The sequence below is a fragment of the Notechis scutatus genome, chromosome 5 (genome assembly GCF_049901735.1).
Source record: "Notechis scutatus isolate UNSWTSFEM ecotype Mainland chromosome 5, rNotScu1.2, whole genome shotgun sequence".
Classification (NCBI taxonomy): domain Eukaryota; kingdom Metazoa; phylum Chordata; class Lepidosauria; order Squamata; family Elapidae; genus Notechis; species Notechis scutatus.
In genome coordinates this window covers 54,443,000-54,469,278 of record NC_142013.1, presented here as the reverse complement: position 1 = coordinate 54,469,278, position 26,279 = coordinate 54,443,000, and the positions used below count along the sequence as shown (strand labels likewise).

The following is a 26,279-nucleotide window of genomic DNA, read 5'->3' as shown; positions in this document are numbered from 1 at the left end:
CGAAGATCTAAAGACTAGCTAGAAAGCAAGAAATCCAACCATTTCCTGCTTCCTAGATAATCATTCTAAACCTCCCGGCACAGCAGAACAGATGATGGTCGGAAAAAGGAAAAATAGCAATTTTAGCAGGCAAGTTTGCTGGGTAAGGAGTGAGTGGGCGGGAGCGTTCCTGCGGGCTATGTGGGCGCTCAGCCTTGTGTTTCTGTGCAGCCTGGATTAATTGCTTTGGGAGGGTGCTCTGGGGGTGAGATTTCTCTGTGGCCCACCAAAATTTTCTGCTTTAGATATTGCTCCAAGAGCTCCTGTCATGATTGATACAACAATGGATTTATTTTCCATAAGCATTCAATCTATTTTTTTCCAGTTTTCTCTCAATCCTAGTATCCCCTGGAATGAACCAGATTTTCTTTCTTTCAACAGCTGTTATATCAGGCATGTTATGAACAAGATCTAAAATTCCCATAAGGTCTTTTTCCACTCATTTCCCCAATCCTCAACTTGATGGTCCCAGTAGTTTTTTATTACATTCAACTCCAAACATCTGGCAAAATTTCCAATAATTATGGCAACTTAGTCATGATACTAATTTTACTAGAAAAATGACAATTGCTGTTTGTTAGATATTTAATTTTTGCCTTCATGTCATTAGTTGGCAAAAACTTTTTGAGCCACTAAAATAAAGCCTTCAATTTATTTAATCCTATTGATCTTAACCAACTCCATGTGGGTTTTTTAAATCAGCTTTTCCTTCTAAATCCTTCAGATATTGACCATGCATTGTTTGGTTCTCTCAATTAACATTGATTAACAGAGCTTCGAGATTTTTTATTTCTCCCTCCAAAACAAATATATCCCCATTAACATGGTAGACTTGATGGAACATGGGTGTTAGCGTTCCAACCAAACTCTCCATCTCAAATTTATCACTCGGAGACAAAGTCCATCCAAATAAGAATTTATTAGAGAAGCCATTTATTGAAGAAGTCATATTGGCACATCTGGGGAAAACCCAAATCTGAATTCCCTGCTACACTAAAACTCACACCCAGCCCCTATTGATGATTCTTAAGTCACATTCTCCAATCTGCCTTAATTTTGAACTGCCAAGTTCAGTCACCCCCCTCCAAACTCCAGCAACTTGACCTTGAGCTCTGGCAAAATCTTCCCCCTTCACTACGCTCTCATTCCCACAGCTGCTCATTGTACTGTATATAGATCACAGCAAACTATGGCAAATTTTTAAAGCGATGGGAATACCAGACCACCTTACCTGTCTCTTGAGATACCCTGCATGCAGGTCAAGAAGCAACAGTTAGAACCAGACATGGAACAACTAATTGGTTCAAAATAGGGGAAGGAATGTGACAAGGCTGTATATTGTCATCCTGCTAATTTGGGTGTCAGCAACTGGTGGCTCCGGAGCAGCATGTGGCTGTTTGACCCTTCTGTGGCTCCCTGCCGACCCGGTCGCATGACCTTTCCACTCCGAGACCTGGTCCAACCCAGCCGTGGACAACGCCAACCTTGATAACGAGGGCTGGTGGGTTGGGAATGGGATCCGGGAGGATGGTACAATGGAAAGGGGGACAGGCCTGCAGCTGAGGAGAGCATGAGCCACGTTGATGGCTTCCCCGAAGACGATCCTCATGTGACCCCCTGGCCAGTGTTGATTGAAAAGAGTCCTCTGGGTGGTGGAAGTCCCCCATGTGAGATTTAAAGCCACCCAGAGGACACTTCAATAAATGCCGCCGGCAGCACCACTCAACTTGCTTGCAGAGGGTATATCCGCTCGTGCAAGAGTGAGTATCTTCGCTCGAGAGAGAAATGAGAGAGAAAAGGAAGAAAAAGAAATGAGGAAATGATGGAGAAATGAGAGGAAAAAGAAACAAATGAAAGAGAAGGGGGAGAAAGGGAGAGAAATGAGAACTAGAGGGAGAGAATGAGGGAAAAGGAAAAGAAATGAGAAAAGGGAGAGAAGAAGAAAAAACGGGAGGGAGGGAGAGAGATGAGAAAATGATGGAGAGAATGAGAGAAAAGAGAAATGAGAAGAGAGGGAGAGAGAATGAGAGAGATGGAAAAGATAGGGAAACAACGCGAGAGAGAAAGACCCATTTCCCACAGAAAACACCGGGAGCCACAAAACCTGGGTAGGCATGGCTGGGGGGGGTGGGGTCATGTGACTGGGTGCGAGTGACACTGAGTTGGCCATGCCCACCCAGGTTTTGTGATTTCCGGTGTTTTCTGTGGGAAACAGGTCCAAATGGCTCTTTGAGTGTTTAAGTTTGACCCTGTGCTAATTTAACTTACATGCGGAGTACATCATGCAGAATGCTGGGCTGGATGAATCACAAACTGGAATTAAGATTGCCCAGAGAAATATCAATAACTGCACGATACCACTAATGGCAGAAGTTGAAGAGGAACTGAAGAGCCTTTTGAGGGTAAAAAAGCTGAATTCAAAAGTTGACATTCAACATTTAAAAAAATTAACATCAAGTAACATCATCAGTGCTAGTAAGGAGTGTGGTTTGCTGTCAATTTATATTCTGGTGGCTTGCCCTGTCAGTGTTGTCAGGGTAGGTGGTCTTAGAGATTCTTTGATTGGACTGTTCACTGTTGGCTCTTTAACAGTTTCTTGATTGGGATATTGTTTACTTGATTGTTGGTCTGATGATAACTTTGGATAACCTCTATGCTGATCTGGGTGCTGATTGCTGGTGGAAAGGTGCTTGGGTCTTTTTGTTTCCTTTTGGGCTGGTTGATTGTCTCTTTTGCAAAGTACTGTATATAGATGTTGTTAATGTCTCTGTGTCTATTGATGCCTAATTTGTTAAGCGTGTCAGGCTTCTAGAAATTCCCTGGCATTTTTTTTTTAACTTGGCTGGTTTAGGATTGTCACATTTTCCATATTGAAACTATGGTATGTTGTGAAACCATTCTATTTGAGAGTATGCCCTGACTTTTGAATAAAACCAGACTGATTAGTTTCAAATAATTTTCAAGGTACTATTTTCTACTCAAAAAAAATCTTTATATGAGATAAATTGACCATTAAATGGCCATTTCTTATAATCAATCATTAAAGGATTATTGTAATATTAATATGTTGTACTCTATATATAATTTGTATTTTGGAAAAAAAAATCTAAACAAGCTCCCACACTTTCGCGTAACTGTAAATTGTATAGCAGGTTTTCTTGGGATTATATTATTGAAATATGCGATACAAGTAATTTTGGTATAAACCAGTTCGTTAGAAATGGGACTTGAATAAGCGTCGCACTTTTGACAGCGATCTTTATTGACTGTTAATGTTCCGTCAAAGCAGTTCCTGCATCGCTGGAAATGAACACGTAACAAAGTTGTTTCCAAATGTTTTCGATACGTATTTAAAAACGTTTAAATGCGTTTTAACACCACTCTATCCTTCCCCGAGCCACAATAAGTTTCACCGCCAATATATTTTATTTTTACTCTCTCCCTCTTTGAAGTACTTCTCCGTGGTGCAACTAATCGTATCTCCTTCCGCGCTTAGGCCACACGCGTTCATTAATTTTCAGTTCGTCCTCTAACGCAAAGTAGATCATCCCACTTATACCCTGTAACCAAAGAAAAACCAATCAATCCCGGGTAGGATTGTATTTTTCTAAGGCAACGTTTTCATTTGTTGCAGAAGATGGACTACTTTTCTCAAGCCACCCTCCTGTCGTCAGTCTTCTCCGCCTCTCCTTGGCCAGCTGACGTCACAGTCGTGTGCGGTTCCTCGGCAATAATGGCAGCAGCGGGACTGGAAGAGATGAATCTGAGACGCAGCGGCTAGGGTGGCGCGCGCAGCAAAGCGCGCGCGTGCCCGCCGGATCGCTGTCCCTCCTTAGATATACATAGACATAAGAACGGAGGGGGAGGGGAGCGCTAGCAGGTTTATGTCGAACTAGGCCTGGGCCGTCGCGGTAGACAGAGCTCTGAATCCTAATCTCGATCTGGCGACAGCGGCCGCTACGGAAATGGCCGAGTTGTCGAAGGCCTCCAATTCTGCCTTGGCCGCTGGCGGTCTCTCTGTGTCGCTGATTGAATCAGGTAAAACAAAAAGTGAGCGCCGTCGCGAAAGGGGACGGGTAAATGTGCGAGGTAGACGAGCCCAGCCTCTCAGCTCCCCGCACCTCCGACGACGCCATCTTACTCGTGATCCTGATTATGAATTACAGTCACCTAAGGGGATCTCCCACCCCCTCCCCTCCCCTCTCCCACCCTCCTCCAACTGAGCTCAGCTCTGAATTCATCTCTCTCTCTCTTTCTCTCTCTCTCCACCGCAGAACTGTATTTCCTCATAGCTCGCTTCTTGGGCGCTGGGCCTTGTAGAAAAGCAGCCGAGGTGAGTTGCGAATCGGAGCCGTACTTCTCGGCTACCCCCAGTAAAAAGTCAGAGCCCCCCCCCACCCCAAACTCGCTTTGGCCAGCAGTTGCGCTTTTTGATTTTAAAGATGTGGTTCTTCCTTTCCCTACAGGTGCTGGTGCGAGAACTGGAACAATACCAGGTCTGCTTGACTTGTTTTAAAATTCTACTTTTCTTTTGTGACACTCAAATTTTGCTCAGTTCTTGATTTTATTGGTTGACATGTCTTTTTCAAGACATTAGTCCAAATATCCATCGTAACTTTAATATCTTTTTCATGTCCCCCTTTTTTCTCCATGAACTTTAGTTGCTTCCTAAACGATTGGATTGGGAAGGAAAGGAGCATTACAGACGTTATGAAGACCTGGTGAGATATAGTTAGTTTAGAAATGAACTATAAAAGTGCATTTATTAAGATAATTATTACTCTATTAATCATCCTACTTACTGTGATGTGTTAATTATTTTGCAAGATGACAAAAACCATAAATGGAAAGGCAAACAGAATGTTGTCATCACAAAGGAGGTGGGGTTTGTGAGACTCATACAGAGGATGAGTTGTGAAAAAACATCAGCCTTGTTGCTTTTGCCTCCCAGATTTTCAAAATGAGAAAATATGAAAAGATATTTTTCCCCCTGATTTGTTCAGAAATTTCTTAAATAATTTTAGTTTAGCAGAGATTGTTGTTTCTGGTTAACTTAAATTTCTGTACTTTTTTTCTGCACCTTTGAAGATATTTTCCTGGATCATTCTGTATTTTGTTTGTATTGAAGAAGTTGATCTTCAAAGTTCCTTTGTTTTAAGAATGCTGCTTAGTAGTAGTCTTGCTGAATATTTCTGCTGATTTTAGGGCTTTCGGGTAGCAAGGTATTCTTAGTGAGTTGATTAGAGCCTAAGATCTTTACTTAAAATTTTCTGTCTCTCCATTTCTTTCCTCCAAATGATACACAGTTTCAATATTCTACATAGTGTGTTGTCTTACAAAATCCATGTTTTTAAAACAAATGCCATTGATTGTATTGAATATTCATTGAATATTTTGAGGCTAATACAGTTATTGTATGCTGTGGCTTAGCACTAATTTCATTTATTTTTTAAAGTTATGAGACCTTTTTAAATCATGAAACTTAGATTTTAATAAAAGAACAAAAATAAATAAAATAAATAAAAATAAACTAAATAAAAATAAAAGATTTTTTGTCTAGGATTTCCAATGAAAAATGCAGTACATAAAATTGAACTGCCAGGTTTTAGTAATTTATAATTAGAAATATGTATCTGACAGTGAGATTTCTCATTTGGTTCCATTTGGTTCAGAAATAAATCATTGTTCTACATTATTGTAGTAGTTTCTTAATCCTTAATTTTCTTCTTGTATCACTCTCTGATATTATAGTAGATGAAAATTTCAGGAATAATAAATTCAGTAGTTAATTTGTTTTATAACAAAAGATTCTTTGGAGATTAGGTATTTTACACTTACATTGTTTCAAAACCAGATCAATGTATTTAACTTTCATGTTGATACAAAAATCAAAATAAGCTGTATACTTAAGTGTTTCATTGTAGCAAGTGATACTCAGATAGTAGTGCCAGAGAGGAAAACATATTCATATGAAATAAAAATTACTAAACTAAAAAGTTTTTAAAAATAAAATAGATTTGGTCAGAAAGTGTTTAAAGGAAGTGATGAAAGAGATTTAATAGATGGGTTACCACAGCAAAAAAAGTTTCTTGCCCTTGAAGAGGTATCCTCTAGGATGTTCAGATTTAGGGCAAATTATAGGAGTGTATGATTTGTCTTGATTTTATGAAGATATGATAGTGAAAAACAGCGACTATTGGCTTCTAGTATTATGTTCTTATGTATTCTGATTATATCTGATAGGCAACTAATGAATTTGAAGTTATTTGTTTAATTATAGGCAAATGAAAGTACCTTTTGGAGAGAGGGTGAAATAATGTGAATAGTGAAATGATGGTGCTTTTTTAAAAGGCTAAAATATGTGGTATCAAGTATTTGCAATAAGGAAGGGATAAACAATTGTTTCTAAAATATTTAGATTATGTAAACATCTTAAGTTATATTGACTTTAAGTTTTAATTTCGTTTGCATGTTAGGTATTATCTAACAAACATGTGGCTCCAGACCATTTGTTACAAATTTGCAAGCGAATCGGTCCTATACTGGATAAGGAGATTCCACCCAGCATTCCAAGAGTGAATTCATTGTTGGGTGCTGGGAAACAGTCCCTGCTGCGAACAGCAAAAGGTATATTCAGATTTTGTATATTGCATGCTTCATTAAATTATAATCAAATATGCCTCAGATTAGTATATGCAAAAGTGCATGCATCTTAGTTTTCCATATTAGGATGAATGTTGTTACCCATTTAATGAAAACTGTTAGCACTACATAACTCGAATATACTCAGTTCTTTTGAAGATACAGTACATTTCTTTATATTGCTTTATGACATTTCATAGTGTTGAAGCATAGAAAAAATTACAGAGACCATATAGCCAGACTGCCCTAAGTTGTTGTGATAGTTACTTGTTATAGTGCTTTTTAGAGAAATAATTTGTACTTATTTAAATAAAATTTAATTAATAATATGTATATACTTATATATATATATATATAACCTTAGCTTAACAAACGGTAAAAGTGTAGAGATTTTCAGTTTCTTAACTGCTTCTCTCGCTCCCTTGCCAATTCATACAGGTATTCCTTATCCCAACTTGAACAACTTCACACCTTTAGAGGTTATCTTCTTGGCTTGTTTTAGCTTAGAGACAAAATTGAGCACAGGGTATAGTAACTTTTTTCCCTAGGGCTTTTTGGAACTCAAGCACCTGTCCTTGTTGATATCTGGTTATCTTTTCAAATGTGGTATTTTCCACCAGCCTCTCTATACTTCATCTTTCTTTTAATCTTCTTTGTTACTTCTTAGTCCTTGGCTATACAGGTAGTCCTCAACTTACAACCATAATTGAGCCCAAAATTTATGTTGCTAGGTAAGAAATTTGTTAAGTGAGTTTTGCGCCATTTTATAACTTTTCTTGCCATATTTGTTAAGTGCATCACTGCATTCTTAAATTAGTAACACAGTTATTAGGTGAATCTGGTTTCCCCATTGAGTTTGCTTGCTAGAACATCCGCAAAGGGGGTCAAAATACTCTGGGACACTGCAACTGTCATAAATGTGACACAGTTGTCAGGCATCCAAATGTAAATCACATGACCATGGGGATGCTGCAATGGTCATAAGTGTGAAAAATGATCATAAGTCACTTTTTTCAGTGCTGTGGTAATTTTGAATAGTCACTAAATGAACTGTTGTAAATTGAGGACTACATGTAATATGTCCAGTCTGTGCAGCCCAAGGACAACAGCAGAAATTTCCAGTGTACAACAATGACCTCCTTCATTGACTGACACTTTTGCCATTTTATGTATTTCCATCAAAAAGCAGCTGCAGCTGCTCTCATATCTTTAGAGAGGAAGCCTTCAGATGTCTACACAGTACTGTCTTGGTGCTGACGAGAACAAAAAAAAAACAATCTTAAACTTTGGGACCATTTTGCCACATCTCATTCTGCCATTCTCAGGCTTTTGATAACACCTTATAGTTTTAATTACACATTCATCTTTATTTGCATGCCATGAAAAAAGTCAGTACTATGGTAGTTGAATTACTTTAGCTCGCTATAAAAATGTATCAAGTATATTATTTTTGCTTTCTTGTGAATTATTAAGGCCCAGTAAAATGGGACTTTAAACCATGGTTAGATTGAAAACGTCAGCATATTCATGTGCAAATTTTTTCTTCTGCTGTCTGGCTTGGTTGGATCTCAGTGAACATTAACATAATCACTAGAATGTCTCTTAACCAAAATTAAAAGCCATTCATCAGAAGAACCAACAGAAAGAGCATACAAAAATAATATGTATGCATCAAATATATTACTAGAGTGGATGTTTCATGTAATATTCTCAGCCTTCCTCTCTTGAATCTTCCCTTGGCTCAGTCTCTCTCCTACATGACCCCACCCCTCCTCAAAATAGCCTTCCCCTTGTCCCATGTTGTCTTCATTGAGTTTTCAAATTTGGGAGGATGGAAGCAAAGTCAACTAAACTGACATTTTATCGATGGCTAGACAATAAAAATAAATTAGGGACATAAAAAGGATAAATGTCAAAATGGGAATTCGTTAAAATGGACAAACAAAATGTTACTACAATATGGTGATGAATGATATTGTAAACACCTTGATTATGATCACCCAAAAACAGTTGTATCCAGACAACATACTGTTTGATTGAAATTGAATTTTTATATACTATATTAATAAAACAAATAAAACTCGGGACCTTGATTCAGATGGAGTCAAGCCCTGTTTAGTGATTGACACATGTCATTTCCCAGGTCTGGACTCTGCACTCAGGGCACTATACTCTCATACCCTGGCTAGATGATCTTTCTTCTCTTCGCGGGCCTTTGAGTCTTACTATATGTCCAGGATTTCTGAAATAAAAGCAGAGTGCTAGGTCTCCACACCTCTGCATCTGTTCTCTTTGCCACCTTTATTTGCGTGGGTTCCTCCTCCCCCAACTCAGTCCTGCCAGCCTGAGTGGGGGGAAAGGCTGAATAATGAGATTTTGAGCTCAGTTCTCTCTGAATTTCTTCTAGGCATCAAATTTCTCCCAGGCATGCATTAATGATCACACAAAGCTGGTAAAGCTGGTCTAAATTCTAAGGAACTCCTTGTTTTATCAGCTTAGTGGGGATTTTAGCATTTAGCCCTTGTCTATACTGAGCAGTTAGGGCTCCTTCATTCTACCCCAGATCTGCGCATTTAATTCAAATTCAGCTACATACAGGCTGTCCCTTCTGTTACTCTGTTTAAGCTGGTGGATCTGGACAATAGCTGTCACTCTTATTGGATCTCCAAAATGACCTGTGAAGTCGTTCATATTCTGATAATTATCCATAATTGGGTCATTCTTTTCTGATGATTGGGAGGTGCTAGTACTCTAACAGTTTCAAGATGAAGAATACCCTGAATAGTCAGTTGAAAGTTCCACCACTCAACAACTCACACTCTGGAGCCAGAACAACCAGTTTTTGCACTTGTTATACTAGCTAAAGTACTGTTGCTCTCAAATTGTATACTTCATTCTCTATTCTATCCTGTCACCATGGCACAGTATCCATTACTTCTTCATTTGCTGCTGCTCTCACTTGGGCATCAGTTGCCATCTAGTAGTTGTTACTCTCTGGGAGAAAAGTTGATGTGTCTGAGAACATTAATATCAGATGCAGATAACCAGATCTACAGGTGAAGACTTCAATTAGCTGTTTTATTGTTCAAGCCTAATACACAGGAATCTTGTCAGACTGACAGTTTGCACCAAGGGCACAAAGAGTAGATAAGGTTCAACAGCATTTAAGACTTTGCCCTCTTGTGCCCATGTAGGAATTCCAAACTAATTTCCCTTTTAACTGTTCCTTCTGGCTTGGCCAGCCTCTCTCAATAGCCAAGTTAATTTATAGCTAAAAAAACTTTGATGATATTTTTTATGAGTGTTTTTTTCCATTGTTACTGCTATTCCTATTACAAATATCCTGTCTTTCCTCGGCCTCTCTTATGTAGAAACATAATATAGCTGTCCCAAAATTTTCTTTCAATTCATTTTCATGAGCATGTCTGTCTCCTTAGATGCACTTAAGGACTGACAGAGTTGTTTTCACACACTGGAAAATACTAATATGTAAGAGGCTAAATATGATTTAAAAATTGATACAGAGCATTAAAAGACATAAGATTACTCCAGTGGATCTTGCTACTAAACAGAGTTGAGTTAAATCTTGGAATTGAGTTAAATCTTGTAAATATCTGCAGTTGTAGCATAATGTCTTGACAAATTTATTAAGCACAATTATAATGATTACCATAAAATACTTTCCCATGAGCCTAACAGTCTATGAAAATACTGTGTTAAGTGGGCTATTTTTAAAGAAAATTGAATTTGAAATACATTTTAAATTTAGTCTGTATGTTACCCACATTTTTAAATTCACAAAATTCTCATATGACATATGGAATATTTTATGTATGAAAAAGTATATTACTACAAAGCTCTCAACACATTTTTTGACATAAGCTTATCTCTCTGGTGATTGCACTTGAATAGTTTTGTTAATAGGATAATGTAAATATTTGACATTACCATTTTTCAGGATATTTTTAATGTTCTGATTTAGCATAGAATCCTAATGTTAACTTTGTGTACAACTAAAATACACTTTTGCAGATTGCAAATATACAAATGGGAAAGGCTCAGGTATTGCTGCCCTCCATAGAGGAAGGCCACCTGAAATACCTATTAACTGTGGCGGAAAACCAAGTCTAGGTAAGTGAATGTTTTTTCTATTAATATCTCATGCTCACATTGATTTTTTTTACTTTATCTTACTGAAATGTGTTATTAAATAATTCAATTACAATGATTAGATATTAAAATATTAGAGGTATCCTTGATACGAATAATCTTAAATTAAAAATTACTGAAAAAACTTACAAAAAGCTGCATGTTTTGTACTTTCACCTTATCTGTTAACTTCTCTGTTAACTTCTTGCTCTGAAACCTGAACCCAGCATCAACAAAATTTTGTATTTAATTAATCCCCTACCTTTAAAACAAACAAATTTTAAATTTACAGTTATTATAGCTGTCTAGAAAGGAAAGAAAGTAGCTGCCAAACTTTCAAGAATCCCCTTTGTCCAATTAAAGAACTAACTTGTAATTGCTTTGACTTGATTGCTCACTAAGCAGCTTTTTGAAATAAGGCTTTGGCTCAATGGCTGTGCATGTGCTTTATATGCAGATCTGTTTATAGTTCAAATAAAAATGAGAAATAATGTCACTCAGAATAAACAGTTTCAAGCTAGTTAGAGGAAGTTGTAATCTGTCATAAGGAAGCTTCATTTTTTCTGTAAAGAAGAAAAAGGCCAGTTCTTTCTCCATCCACTGTGTAAAGTCTTTTTCCTTTAAAATAGTATGATTTAACATCCATCTAGATCTTCTTCTTTGTCCTTTCAATTTAATTGTCATTGGATTGTGATCTACCCAAGTACTTGTTTCAATATTTATTTTTTGAATATTAGCAATTCTGTTGACATCCATATCATATCTATTCTGGACCATGATAAGTGTCTATTTGAGTAGAAGGTGTATTGTTTAGTTTTAGCATTTCTTTCTCTCCATGTATCTTTTAAGTTTATTTCATCTACCATTTTAAAAAAAGCTTTAGGGAGAGTCTTTCTATTTTGCTTTGTTGTTTTCTGTGCTGTATAGTCCAGTTTATTGTCTACAATCCCATTAAAATCTCCCATCATAACTATATTAACATAGTCCAGTTCAATTATTTTCATATGTAATTTTTTATATAATTCTTCTTGATTGTCATTCGGGGCATAGATTGTAATCAGGAGTGTTTTCGTATTATTGTCCATTATTACCACCATTAATATTCTTCCATCGTCATCAGTATAAATCAATTTCGCTGGGATGGTCTCTTTAATATATAAAACCACTTCTCTTTTCTTACATTGTGTCAAGGAAGTAAATATTTTCCCTAATTTTGGCTGTATCGACAATTGTTCATATTGTTTTTTAATATGTACCGTATTTATCGGCGTATAACACGCACAGGCGTATAACACGCATCTTCATTTTAAGAGGGAAATTTCACTCCCACCCCGCGTGCGCGCTTCAATCCACAGTGTCCCATTCTGCCTGCCTGCCTGCCTGCCTTAGTTTCTGGTTGTTTGGGAGCAGCTTCGGCTGAGAATAATAACTATTCGCCTCTTTTACTCAGCCGAAGCTGTTCCGATTCAACCATTAACGAAGGCAGGCAGGCAGGCAGAACGGAGCACTGCGGGCGGGCGGGCGGGCGGACGGGGTGGGGGAGAAACGGGCGCGGCGACAGGAAAAGCCCCCCCCCCGCTTCTTTGAAGCAGTTTCTTCCTGTGCTGGTGGAGGAGCGAGAGAGCGACTGAGAGAGCTGACCCAGAGAGAAGGACAGGCTTCGGTTGCTTCCTCCCTCCCCTTCTTTCATTTGTGTCCTTGATCCCCGATCCCAGCAGCATTCACCGAAGGCTTCTTAACATTATATCGGCGTATAACACGCATACATCATTTGCCCCCTATTTTCAGGGGGAAAAAAGTGCGTGTTATACGCCGATAAATACGGTACTTCTTGTAGGCAGATTATATCAAATTTTAATTTCTCTAATTTATGAAAGGTTTTCCTTCTTTTAACGGCTGAGTTAAGTCCGTTTATATTAATTGTAATCAATTTTTTCTCTTCCATGGTTATATTTTGTAGTTAGGTTTGACAGCTCTTGTGGATTTTGGTTCATGTTGTTCTTTGGTTTCCTCCTTTCCACCTACTGCACCTTCTTCTTTTTCAGTCGTTGTTTGGGAGTCCTCTTGGAATTCAATTAGTGAAATTTCTTTTTCTGCCTCTTCCTCTTTCCCTCTGAAAAATTCTGTGTAAAATGATTCAGCTTTCTCAATTGAGTCAATTCTATATCTCTGATCTTGCCATGTGAACATTAAACCTTCTGGAATCAGCCATCTATAATTCACCTCTTTTAAGTAGCAATTTGGTCAAAAATCGGTATTCTCATCTCTCTCACTCTTCTGGGTACTTGTTTCAAGACCACAATCTCCTTGTCTTTGTATTTCAATGTGTTCTCTCTTACCACTTGCAGTATTTGCATTTTAATGGCTTTCTTTGTAAATCTGATGTGAACTTCTCTTGGTAAGCTATTTCTTATCGCATATCTTGTGAAGACTCGGTAAACCTCATCTATTCCATCCATCATCTTCTCTTGAGTTATTTCCAGAGCTTCAGCCAGTATTTCTATCATTATCTCAGCTAGATTTTGTCCTTTTTCTTCCTCTATGTTTTGGAATCTAGGATAAAATTCTGATCTGTCCATCTCCCATCTCAGCATACCACTTTTATCTTGTTCAATCTGTTATCAATGTCTCCAAACTTTTTGTCTCTTTGTTTATCTTCTTCAATTTTTTGGAGTCTCTCATCATACTTCATCATCATTTGTTGGATTGTCTCCACTTTTTCATCGGTTTTCCCTGTTCTTTGTTCAATGTTCTCTCTTCTATTTTCAATATTCTCTGATCTTGTTTGAATATTTTGAATTCCTTGCATAATCATCTGCAGGGTCACTTTTTCTTGTTCTTTTTCTTGCCTTAACATTGTCTGTATTGAACGTTGTCCTCCAGATGGTGAAGAGGAAGAAGTAGAAGTTGAAGAACCAGGAGCTGTTAATTTCCTACTCATTTTGAGCAATTCAAAATCTTCAGGTTCTTCTAAACCTTAATCCAATTGTGGAACAACCAATTGCAGTTCCAAATAAAAATAGTAGGAAAAAAGAAGCCAAATAGTAATAATAATAAAAAAGAAGAGAAAATTTCTTCAGGTTCTTGTATACCTTGTATATCCAATTGGTTAGTTAGATGGCGGTAAAAATTCAAAAATGAAGGAAAAGACCATAAACACACACAAAAGACCATAAACACACACAAAAAAGAAAAAGTTGTAAAATCCTAAAAAAGGCGAAAAAGTGAAGAAAAAGGCTAAAAAAAGAAAAATTCTTCAGGTTCTTCAACACCTTAATTCAATTAAGAGGTCTCAAATATAAAAGGATGTATAAAAATAAACCAAAAAAAACAAACACAATATGGAAGGTGGATGGAAAGACAAAAATACCAGGAAGGGAGAGAGAGAAAAAAAGGCTACTCCCTTAAAAAGAAAAGGAAGGGAAACGTTAATACTAAAGGTTTTCCTTTAAAATAAAAAGCAGGCGTATTTAACTTCCAAAACAAGAAAAAAAAAAAAAGACAAGTTCCAGAGAACCAAAAATCCAAATAGCTATTGCAAAAAAAAAAGTAAACCGATGAGGAGGGATAGCACAGCTTAGAAGAATAAAAAGAGCACACTGCACTTTGTTTAATTATCCAAGGCTCTTGTTATAACTTTCTTTTCCAAAGACTTACCACCTTTTCTTTTCCTAAACTTCAACACCAGAGTCCAGCTGTTGATAGAAACCCAGAAGAGCACCTGCAACAATACTCTTCCCCTCTATCTTATCAAACAGGCAATGTCCTTGAAAAAAGGTCTCAGTTCTTTCTCAGCTTTGTCTGATCAAAAGAGAAATAGAATATTTCCAAGCCTCTAGTTGGCAGTGTTACAAAGTTTCTTTAGCTTTCACTTTCCCCCTCCTTTTCCAAGCAAAATATAATAAGAATTAATTAAAAAAAGAAAAAGATATTTTTAAAAAAATAACTAAAAGGGAGTCTCTAGCTTAAAATATTATAGAATCAAAAAGGAGCAAAGAAGAGATAAAAAGAAGAGAAAAAAAACCAGTCCAGTTTCAAAATATAAGATCGTGTAGAAAATCCAGCAATGAGAAAAAAAATAAAAATATTACTTTGACATTCCTGTTTAAAATCACCGCTTAATCACTTCTGTCAAAACTTTTACAGATTCTTTCTTTCCCTTAGGGTGTCCTTTCAAGTCTTAAAATAAAGAAAAAGTTCTCACCAAACCGGCACACTCTCTCTTTCCATTCTCTTTCGTATCAGAGCTGTCCCAACTTCAGCAGCTTTAATGGCTGCCTCTTTGCCGCTGGCAAAAAGAGCTTCTCCTGGATCTACCAGGGGCTTTGTGATATCCCTGGGATCGACAGGATGCGCTCTTTACATTCACTGTCTCTTCGGGACGGTTTAGATCCGTTTGGACCGTCCAGGAGCAAAGATATCGGCAGCGATCTCAGACGTCCGGGATCGCATGCCGTATTGTCACGACGCCAGCTCCGCCCTCCGGGAAACTTCATTTTTTCTATATTAGTTATTGCAGCATGAATAACCATTGATCAGAAATCCTAAATGTAACATAATCTGAATGATTATCCTTTCCCTTTAAAAAAAAACACATAATCTTAACATTTTTTCCTATTTTAGTGGAATTAAATTATGCAAAACAGTTGACTGGATGTACACGATACAGTTGTTCATTCCCAGAAAATATGTACCAACATATAAAGATGCATAGACGGATTCTTGGTCATCTTTCTGCAGTCTATTGTGTAGCATTTGATAGGACTGGACATAGGATATTCACGGTGAGTTTATTTATTTGATAGATGTATATGATTTGCCTGGTAGATACAGAGTTCTGGATGACTAACAAATACAATAAAATAATCAAAAACATACATAATGTGCATAGAGCAAAATGAGCTCACCCAATATCTGGATCCTATAATTGGTGAAAAAGCTGGGTCTTTAATGCTTCTGAAAGGCCAATAAAGTCAATATCATCCAAATCTTGGGGGAACTGATTTTCCCCTGGATCCGATTAGACAGCATTGTTTCATAGAGGGAGCCTACAGCATATCCACCCTTTTGGACCTCATAGGATGACCAGACATAATTGGAAACAGGTGGAAATAAGTTTGTTAAAGTTGTATGTTTGGAATTTAATAGAAAATGGAAAATGTGAATAGCAATCCATATTAAGTAATTACTGCTATTGAAATTCTGGCCTAGATGGGATTTGGTAATTTATTTAACACAGATTATGGTGAAATATAAATTTCCTGGTAAGGTGACTTAAACAAATAGAATTTTTAATGGACCAAATTTCAATTTAGGCTTCATCTCTGAAATAGTGGTTCAAAGATGATCTCCATTTTGAAGTCAGCCCAGACAAATGATGCAATTTACAGCATAGAATTAGAATTGGAATGGAATAGAATAACAGAGTTGGAGGGGACCTTAGAGGTCGTCTAGTCCAACCCCCTGCTTAGGCAGGAAACCCTACACCACTTCAGACAAATCATTATCCAATCTCTTCTTAAAAATTTCCAGTGTTGGAGCATTCACAACGTCTGGAGGCAAGTTGTTCCACTGATTAATTGTTCTAACAGTCAGGAAATTTCTCCTTAGTTCTAGGTTGCTTCTCTCCTTGATTAGTTTCCACCTATTGCTTCTTGTTCTGTCCTCAGATGCTTTGGAGAATAGCTTGACTTTATTTAATAATAATGCATTTATGTCAATATGTATATGTAATTTTGTTAATACAAATTACAAAAACATCAGATTTGTAATTTTATTAATTACATCAATTGTACAATTTCAGATTTCAGATTTAATAAACATTTGGCTTTATTGGACATATTTTCCTGAAATGATCCATTAAAGGGAGGTTTTACTGCATATATTGTACCTGGTACAAAAAGCCAGGTTATGTCTATTCTCAAACCTAAGCTGCTTGAGAGCCATAGGATTCAAAACATGATTGTTAATTTCACCAAGTCCTATTTAAAAATACTTTGCTGCATTTATTTTATAGCCCATTATGAAACTGATAATTAATTTGTATGGCTGTAAAATAGAAGTAGCTGGAAATAGAACATTCTATCGTTGCAGGCTTTTCTTCTGTTAAGCATTTGCTTTTACGTTGATACTCTAAGAAATCAAAATAAGGCAGAGCTAAGGAAACTATAGCACTGAGAATAATTGTAAAAATGTTAAAAATATATTATCAGGAAATATATTAGTCTGTGCTAAATTAAACAACCTGAACTGAAACACATTATGGCTTAGCAGAATGTGTGGGCCGAATTAGTAGGTGAATCAATAGATTGTATCTATTACTCAGATGTGTTCTGTTATTTCAAAACAGTCTTAGTTGTAGAATATTACAAATTGTTATATCGAACTGCATTTGATAATAAATCTATATATACTCCTGTGACACATGTAAATTTAAGTGATGATTAAATGCTAATTAACTTTTGTTTTTATTCAGGGGTCAGATGACTGCTTGGTAAAAATTTGGTGCACGCATAATGGTCGGTTATTAGCTACCCTAAGAGGCCATTCTGCAGAGATCTCTGATATGGCTGTGAACTTTGAGAACACAATGATTGCAGCTGGTAGTTGTGATAAAATTATCAGAGTTTGGTGTCTTAGAACATGTGCCCCAATTGCTGTTTTGCAAGGTCACACAGGATCAATTACATCTTTGCAAGTAAATTCTTCATTTGTTTATATATGTTTGTTAATGCATGTTGACAAACTCTTTTTAAATTTATACCGTAATACATTTTGGGATCTTTAGTTTGTGTTTCTGAATTTGTAATTAACAGAAAGTTGCAGTTGTATAATTAATGATGTCTGTGAAAATGATGTGATTTCTTCTTGTTGCATGTTTAATTTGATTGAGATGATGGTATTTGCAAATTTATAAAATTATATTTATAGACCACCAAATACATTAAAATAAGACAGAAGATTTGGTCTAGTGGTTTACAATATCGGGTTAGAAAGCAAGAGACCATAAGTTCTGGTGTCATATCCAGTCACTCATTCAGCCCAATTCACCTCACAATATGGTTATTGTGGAGAAAATAAGAGGAGGAGTATTAGGTATGTTTGCTGCCTTGAGTTTTTTTATAAAAAAAATATTAAAGGCAGAATGTGTATATGTGCACACACACACAAACAAACAAATAAATAAATACCAGTTTAGAATATCTGAATTGGCTGATTTTGTGCTGAACATTGTTGTTGTTTTTTGCATTACATTTTTAGAACAAAAATCTTATTGAAAATTTCTATTATCTTACTGCAACTCTGTTGTGATACCTCAGATATGCTTCATAGGATAACAAGGAAACCTTTTCCTAGTCCCCAGCTAAGGGGATAAAAATCGTTGTATCATTAGAAAGTAAGCATTGATTTCACTGTTAGATAAGAACATGTTGCATAGTTTTAGACAAATAAAGCAGTTGCAGTACTACAGACTCAGAACTCCAAATTTAATTGTCTAGTATCGTACGAAACTAAAATCAGCTCCAAAATGTGTAAGCCTTGACAATTGTATATATTCATACTGAGCGTTTATGTGATTGTAAATCACATTTGCTGTAGTGTGTTAATAAATTATATCACTTGGTGCTATATTTTATTTTTACCTTTGAATGTTTTTAGAGATGGAGTATGCAAACTATTTAGTTAAGGAATTAAACTTGGAAATTTGTACACTGACATAAATGCTGGAATTTCTAACATTTATTCAAAACATTTGTCTGTCTATTTATAACACTATAACTGGTTATTTTACAGTTCAGCCCATTAGTCAAAGGTTCAGTGAGATATATGGCCTCCACAGGTGTAGATGGAACAGTATGCTTTTGGCAGTGGGATACCACATCCATGAAATTTAAGTATGTATCTTTCTATGTTACTAATTAATTATTTTGATAAATAGCATGTTTAGTTTGTCAGATTTCTTTTTATGTTTCAATAAGAAAATATATTTTTATTCCAGAGTATAAAAAGAGAATCTTATTGCTACAAAAGGAAGTAAAGAAAAGCTATTTTCTTTGTAATATGGAGATGTCTGGATAGATTGGAAATAGGAATTTATTTTTATGAGCTGTTAATGTAAAGTCTCCATACAATTCATAGTGCTACATACATACAAGTAACTCTTGTTGTCTTTGAAGTAACAGGCCATTGAAATTCATAGAAAAACCTAGACCTGGAGTTCAGATGCTTTGTTCTTCTTTTAGTGTTGGTAAGTATATGAGTTACGAAAGCCAAGTGTGTTTGTGCTAGTAACTTTTATTTTTACTCAACCTCAGCGAATACTATATATTATACTATATGTGTGTGTGTGTACACATACACACACACACGTATTTTCCAGATCTGTAGAAATAGATTATAGTTCAAGATAGCTAAGATAACCTATTACAATCAAGGCAGATTGGTTAACAAACCTATCAACTTCTTTAGAAATAATCTAATTTATTTTGATTCCAGTCCATCATTTGCATTTGTTTCCTTTCATTGTTTTAAGCAATTTTTTCTTCTTCTTTAGGTGGAATGTTTTTAATAACTGGAAGTACTGACCATGTTATCAGAATATATTATTTTGGCTCTGAAACTCCTGAAAAAATTGCAGAACTAGAGAGCCACGCTGTAAGTAATGTAATATTAAATTTTGTAATATTAACTTTTGCCATAAATTCACATTTTAATATAAAAGAAAGATTTATGACTGCCTATAGTTTACATGAGGAAAACATTTCATCTCACAATCCAAGTTGAAGTCCAATCCAATTGATATATAATTAAGTGTAGAACAGATATGTTTCTTTATTTCTTATAAAGAAGTTTAATCATGCAGATCATAATGTACTTAACTTGAAAATAGTCTATGGTTAATAGAACTTGTTTTCATATAGACAACAGAATGGGAGGCAGAGGAGATCTCAAGTGTTAAGGAGTTAAGAAGTTTATTTGCCGCCCTTTGGGTTTGGAGTTTAATTACTATTAAGGGCAACTGAATGACAAAATGCTGCATTTTGTACTGTTTGAAATGCAGGGGTGGGATTCAAATTTTTTAACAACCAGTTCTGTGAGCGTGGCTAGGTGGGCGTGGCTAGGTGGTCATGTGACTGGGTGGGTTGAAAGAGAAACTCATTTAGCAATGCTCTTGGAGTAGGTGGTTGGGCTAGATGACCTCTGAGGTCCCTTCCAGCCCTGGAATGCTGTGCTGTTTCAAAGCATCTTCCGAAGCTGCGTCTAGTGCCAGGGTTTGTGGTCCTTCCTTCCTCTCCTTTTTCCCTCTCTCCCTCCCTCTACCCATATCATTCACTTTGCCTTCCCTCTTCCTTCCTTCCTTCCTTCCTTCCTTCCTTCCTTCCTTCCTTCCTTCCTTCCTTCCTTCCTTCCTTCCTTCCTTCCTTCCTTCCTTCCTTTTTCTCCCTTCCTTCCATCCCTCCCTCTCTTCCTTCCTTCCTTCCTTCCCTTTCTTTCTTCCATCCCTCCCTATTTCTTTCTTTTTCTTTATTTCTTCGCACCCCCCTGCCCCGTTTTGGGTCTAGGAAGCCTCCCTGGAGCTTCAGGAGCACCAAAATGGGGTGTGGTAGGGCGTGCTGCCGCCCCCCCCACCCCTTTTTGGGCCTACCGAACTACCAGTTTGCTGAACTGGATGTAAAATTAGCATCAAGTTCACCCAAACTGGCTGGAACTGGCTGAATCCCGCCCTTAGTTTGAAAGTAGAAGTCAGCTTAGCTTTTTTAGAAAAATTAAATTTGTGATGAGATGTATTAATGCAGCAAATACTAGATAATACTAGAGTCCATTGAAGTTGGGTGGCCAATACATTTCAATAATAATGTTAATAATAATAAACTTGTATGCTGTCCAACTTTCAAAGCCTCAGGGCAATCCTTGAGGAACTTCTGAGGAACTTCTCATAAATAAGATATTATATACTGGGATTGCTGCTGAAGCAAAAGAGGGCCTTGAAATGGAGTGGGATTTGATTTAGCCCCTTGCCTCTGGATAGATAGAAAGAAGTTGAATCAAAATCTGGTGTTTGGACCCATTTCTTTTTCTTTAATATTTGGTTTACAGTTATCAAAGATATAGTACAGATTAGCCATTGCAGGGGAAAGGTAAGTTGTTTGATGTCTGACCAGGGAACTCAAGGTAACAGTGAAAATGGCCACTGGATCTAAAATTTTGCTTTTCAAGACCTGATCAGTTGTTCGTGATTTCATGCAATGTTGAAGACTTCCAAAGCATATCTAATTCCTTCTGATGAAGCTTACAATATGCTGCAGTCTATTTTTTTTAATCAAAAGACTGCTGTTAGTTTCATATTCATATTCAATATATTAGGTACCTAAGAGTGTGAAAAATAACTAATTCAGTTCTGTTCCTGTATATGGACAATCCTCTTGTTATCACCATGATCTTTCTTGGCTTTCATTAAATAAAAGTAGGACGTTTTCAAAATTTGAACACGTATTGCTTGAATTTTAATTTAACTTGTTTCTTGTTTCAGGACAAAGTTGACAGTATTCAATTTTCAAACAGAGATGACAGGTATGTTTATAAAGATTTTTTTGTTAAATGAACTATGTCAAAGTAAGATAACATTGTTTTTACATTCAAAGAAGATAAATGTTTCCTATGAATTTTTTGGGGGGCGGGAAGTAGCATCTAGATGAAATCCAATGATTACAGGTATTCATCCAGAAAAGAAGTTTAATATGCATATGACTCAGAATTGAATTTTCAGAATGTATTGAATATTTTGCTGGAATACCTTGTAGTTTGGGAGGGGCAACCTTTATTGAAGACAGACGGTTATACATTTGTAGTAGTAAGATCTATCAAAGAAACCTATCATATGGTTAGGGAGGAAAATACATGAAGAAATGGGAAGAATAAGCCCTAGTACATACGTTACAATTTGAACTTTTGTGTTGCAAAAAATGTGCAGACTGTGTGTATTTACCTCCACAATGGCAGTTGTTGGACAGCCTAGTTTTAGAAGATACTGTGCATATCATAGAAGAAAGTACAGGAATGAGATGCCCATATGCTTGGATCTCACAAAGCTTATTGTAGGTTATTGTACTGTATTGTAGGTTATTGTATGTGTGTATGAGTTTATTTGTCCCTGTCTTACTTCAGAGTTGCAGCTGTAAACAGAATAGAAATAAATATATTGAGAGAAAAACAAATAATGGCTCAGGAGAAATTCTACTCTCTTCTGATATAAGAATATGTAGACTGGGGTTCAGAGCATTTGTTGTAACAGACAAATTGTTGGTAGGCCCCTACTGTACGATTTGGTGAGCTGTGAATATATCACAAATATTTCTACGCTCATAAGAAACATTTAAATATCGTTGGAGACCAAATTTTGTGGGACATATTGCTCTTTTATATATGCAATATGCATGGATTCAGCATTTCAGAAAGATGCTACTTAAAATATGAACAATTGATTTCTATTTTATTTGTCATATAGTCTTTTTAAAATTTATGTTAAGGTTCATAAGTGGCAGCAGAGATGGAACAGCTCGAATCTGGCGCTTTCAGCAAGCAGAGTGGAAGAACATTTTGTTGGATATGGCTGACAAATTACCAAGGTAGGTATACCTTATTTGTGAATAGTGTCAGCATTAATAGTAGCAGAGCTGGGCCAACAATAGAGAAACAATACTTCTGGGCCTTGGCCCCCAGTAGGAGACAATCAGCTGTTTCTCCCAGCTTGAATTAAATAGCATATTTGAAATGCAGAATACTATATTTAAATGTTTTCTTGAATTCATTCAAAGCAGTGACCTGTGTTCAGAGGAGGATAAATTTATGAAACCCAAAGTGACTATGATAGCTTGGAGTCGAAACGATAATGTAGTGGTTACTGCTGTGAATAACCATCTGCTCAAAGTGTGGAATTCTTATTCTGGGCAGCTTTTACATGATCTCAAAGTAAGTAAAAAATTCTGTTTTCTATAATTTTTCTTCAGATTAAATATTATCTATATATATATAAAAGCAAAATACCACTCACGCATCATCACAAAATCTCCAGAACTGTAACACCTATAAACTTGAAATTTGCAAGTATATTCCTCTTGCTTCTAGGTGCTCACTAAGAAAGGATTTTTCAAAATGACCATCAGAGCATTAGTATTTTGTATATTATTATTAATATGCTCGGATGCTAAGGAGTTCTACTCCCCCTCCCCACCTGAAAAGAAATCGGCTCCAAATGCAAAACAAAAGCAGAGGAGAGGAATTTCAGTTTTAGTTTCACAGCAGCAACCAGCTTTAGTACAGAACAGTTGAGCTAAGCCACGCCCTGGCTCCTTGCTGTCTCCTTGCTCACACAGCAAATACGGTTTCACTTTCTAAACAGCCCTCAACTCTCACACAGTGACAGGACGCTAGCCAGATGAATACTGATGGATGCTGGTAGGCAGTGGCTGTTCTGACCCAACCCTGACACCAGCAAGAAAATCTCAAACAAGCACAGCAACTCAAACCTTCACAGCTTTAATCTACAAATAAACTTCTTGGTAGATAAAAGATGGCTTGCAGCCAATTAGTCCAACCAGAAAAGCCTTGACAGAATTCTTCAGATAATCCGGAGTCTCCACACACAATGCTGAGTCTTTAGAATGTTTTTGCTTTCTGCAAAAGCAAAAACCTTTTGAAAACCAGGCTGATATTCCCTGGAGGCAGGGGCCATTACGTTGCATCCTTACTCCCAAGTTGCCTGTGCTGCTCCAGCTGTTCTCTTCTACAAATCATCCTGTGCTCACGCGCACTTGGCACAGGCTCCTCGGGAACCTCCTCATCACTGCTGCCAGCTCCCACAATCCCTGAAGGCAGCAGTCCACTCCCTGATGGTCCTGGCCCCTCATCAATCATCGCTCTCCTCAGCCATCTGCACCTGCTGCCAGCTAACCACAACAGAGGCACAATTCTGCCCCTCTTATTTTCCTCCCCCAAAACTAAGCCTGTTCACATAGTTTTGTAGCGAAGCACGGGTATGGAGCTAGTTAGATATATTTTCTTAAAATGTGATATATTCATAGGGCACTGAGTGTTTAAAAAGCTGAAACAAACATGAATGTAATTAAGTGGCTAGTAGTCAGTGAATGGCACTAGAAATGACGGCACCAAATGGAAGTTAGATAATAACCTTTCTTTAAAGAAAAACTCAGCAAAAATGAGATATGGCTTTATTAAGCAAAGTAACAAAATGCTTACTTGAAGATAGGGAAAGCTGACAATTTTGGATCCTTTTATTTACACTATAATGTGTAATAGAACAAAATTTCAATGATTGTTGATACCTCTGCCTCAGAAAGATTGGGTTTTCAGAATCTTTTTGGATATTAAATTTGGATAAATGGATAAATAAATTGTCTATGGAGGTTGTCAGACATCCAGGTCATGGTTGTCCCAAAGGTGCTTTTTCAAAAGGCAAAAGAAGAGTCAGAAGCTTCTTGGATGAGAAGCTAAATGTCTACAAGGAAAAACAAAAGTCCAGTTGCCTTTTGACAAAGCACCTTTGGGACAACCATGACCTGGATGACTGAGAGTCTTCATAGATATTTATTTGCAATTTAACAATTAATAATGAAAAATCCACTCTTCTCCATGACTAATACATTAATTTCTTTTTAAAAAGGGACATGCAGATGAAGTGTTTGTTTTGGAGCCCCATCCAATTGATTCCAGGATTATGTTGTCTGCAGGCCATGATGGCAATATCTTTATCTGGGATATAGAAAAAGGCATTCAAATGATACATTATTTTAATATGGTAAATATTATTTCTAAAAGTATTGTTTTAGCAGGCATGCATTTTTTATTTTTACCTTCAACTTTATTACCACTTAAATAATTATTTATTAAAAACACCAGGCAGCTAATTTAATCTAGGAAGAAGGATTTTTGAAAATACTATAGCGTTTACAATATAAAATTTTCTGATAAAAAAAGTAATCTTATAATTCACTTTGGCCATTCAATTTCCCAATTATATTTCTAAGTGCATATCAAATTTAAAATATTAATGCCTTAATAATAATTGTCAGTTGTATAGACTTGCAATCTTTTTGTGTTGTTATTCTAGACCAGGGGTGTCAAACTCTATTTCATTGAGGGCCACATCAGGGTTGTGTTTGACCTCGGGGGATCGGGTGGATGTAGCTGTGGTAGGTGTGGCGGGGGAAAGCCTGTGGTCGCCCGGGTTGGCCTGGGGGGATCCATTGTCTCCAGTGAAGGAAGGCAAGACCAAGAAGAGGGCCTGGTCCTTCAGAGGAGCCTTGCCGTTCCTCTCAGGCCACATGGAGGACCTCTGGACGGCGGGCGTAGGTTGTTCAGAGCTCTAGGCAGCGGAGGGCAAGCACCCCGCCTGGCCCTCAAGCTCCCAGGGCCCCACAGCCCAGCCCAGCCCCACTTCCCTGAGGGGGTGCCTGGCTGCGCTTACCTCCTGCTGCTGCTGTGCTCATTCTCCTTGGCCAGGTTGCTCATGGTGTGTATGGGAGAATTGACTTTGTAACCAAAGTATCCTCAGTGATAGGATGGGAGACCACCAGTAGAAGTCAGGAGGAGGAGACAAGTTTTTGGCTGCCATGACCTCTTCCAACACGCTGCCAGCATGGCCATCCCAAGCTCCGTTTTTTAGCTGTAAAGGCCTACCAGGTTGTAGATTAGCACCTGATCGGCCTGGGCCAGGCCAAGGCACTACAGGACGGTCCTTTGCTGTTTCAGAGTGGCCCCATGGGCCAGATCTAATTACCCCATGGACAGGATCTGGCCACCGCTGAGACTGAAGAGCTATTTCTCTGATAAAAGTTACTTTCTTTTGGAGCTAATTTGTAAAGGGTATATATGTCAGTCAGTATAAATTAAGATTAGAATTCACATCTCTCCCTTTTCTTCTTTATCTGAGGTTTCGTGTCAGAGAGAAAATACTGTTCTTGCTAGTGGTATGATTGCATTTAAAAGGTTTTTGAAATTAGACTGCAATGAAATGTAAGCCTAAGGCCACAGTTATCCTAACTCTGCTTTAATGGAATACCATGTTTCAAGAAGGATAGTGCCTTTATTGTGAAATTGGCATATAAAAGAATGGTATTTTTTTTATTTGCTCAATTTCTGTAGCTGTCCATCTCTTTTAATGACTCTGGGCGGCCATAGGTCTGATATGTTCAGATGTATCTTTTTACGTTAGTTATTTATTAATTTAATCACTCAAAGTTTGAGGAGGAAGCAGGATTCTCTTTATGCAGCTTAAAATAGTGGTTCAGAGACCAACTAGCTTCTAGCATTCATTCTTAATTATTCATTTTTAAAATTATTTTTTAATTATTCATACTTAGCATTTGTAATTGAACCGTACATAAGATACAATTATATTGTCTGGCTATGGTGGATTGTGGCATAGTTAA

At 37.0% G+C, this 26,279-nt stretch overlaps 1 protein-coding gene across 1 annotated transcript in view; it reads left to right on the top strand.

Moving 5' to 3' along the window:
- The first annotated feature begins 3,669 nt into the window (after positions 1-3,669).
- Positions 3,670-26,279, top strand: part of BRWD1 (bromodomain and WD repeat domain containing 1) — an 88,349-nt gene continuing 65,739 nt past the window's right edge. Inside the window, exons 1-15 of the mRNA XM_026664250.2 lie at positions 3,670-4,077; positions 4,314-4,372; positions 4,506-4,535; positions 4,701-4,760; positions 6,516-6,666; positions 10,714-10,812; positions 15,454-15,614; positions 17,306-17,527; positions 18,625-18,725; positions 19,008-19,078; positions 19,385-19,485; positions 21,362-21,402; positions 22,359-22,457; positions 22,647-22,800; positions 24,512-24,646. Coding sequence (XP_026520035.1) covers positions 4,005-4,077; positions 4,314-4,372; positions 4,506-4,535; positions 4,701-4,760; positions 6,516-6,666; positions 10,714-10,812; positions 15,454-15,614; positions 17,306-17,527; positions 18,625-18,725; positions 19,008-19,078; positions 19,385-19,485; positions 21,362-21,402; positions 22,359-22,457; positions 22,647-22,800; positions 24,512-24,646 — 1,557 coding nt within the window. The 5' untranslated portion in view covers positions 3,670-4,004. The remainder of the gene's footprint in view (positions 4,078-4,313; positions 4,373-4,505; positions 4,536-4,700; positions 4,761-6,515; positions 6,667-10,713; positions 10,813-15,453; positions 15,615-17,305; positions 17,528-18,624; positions 18,726-19,007; positions 19,079-19,384; positions 19,486-21,361; positions 21,403-22,358; positions 22,458-22,646; positions 22,801-24,511; positions 24,647-26,279) is intronic.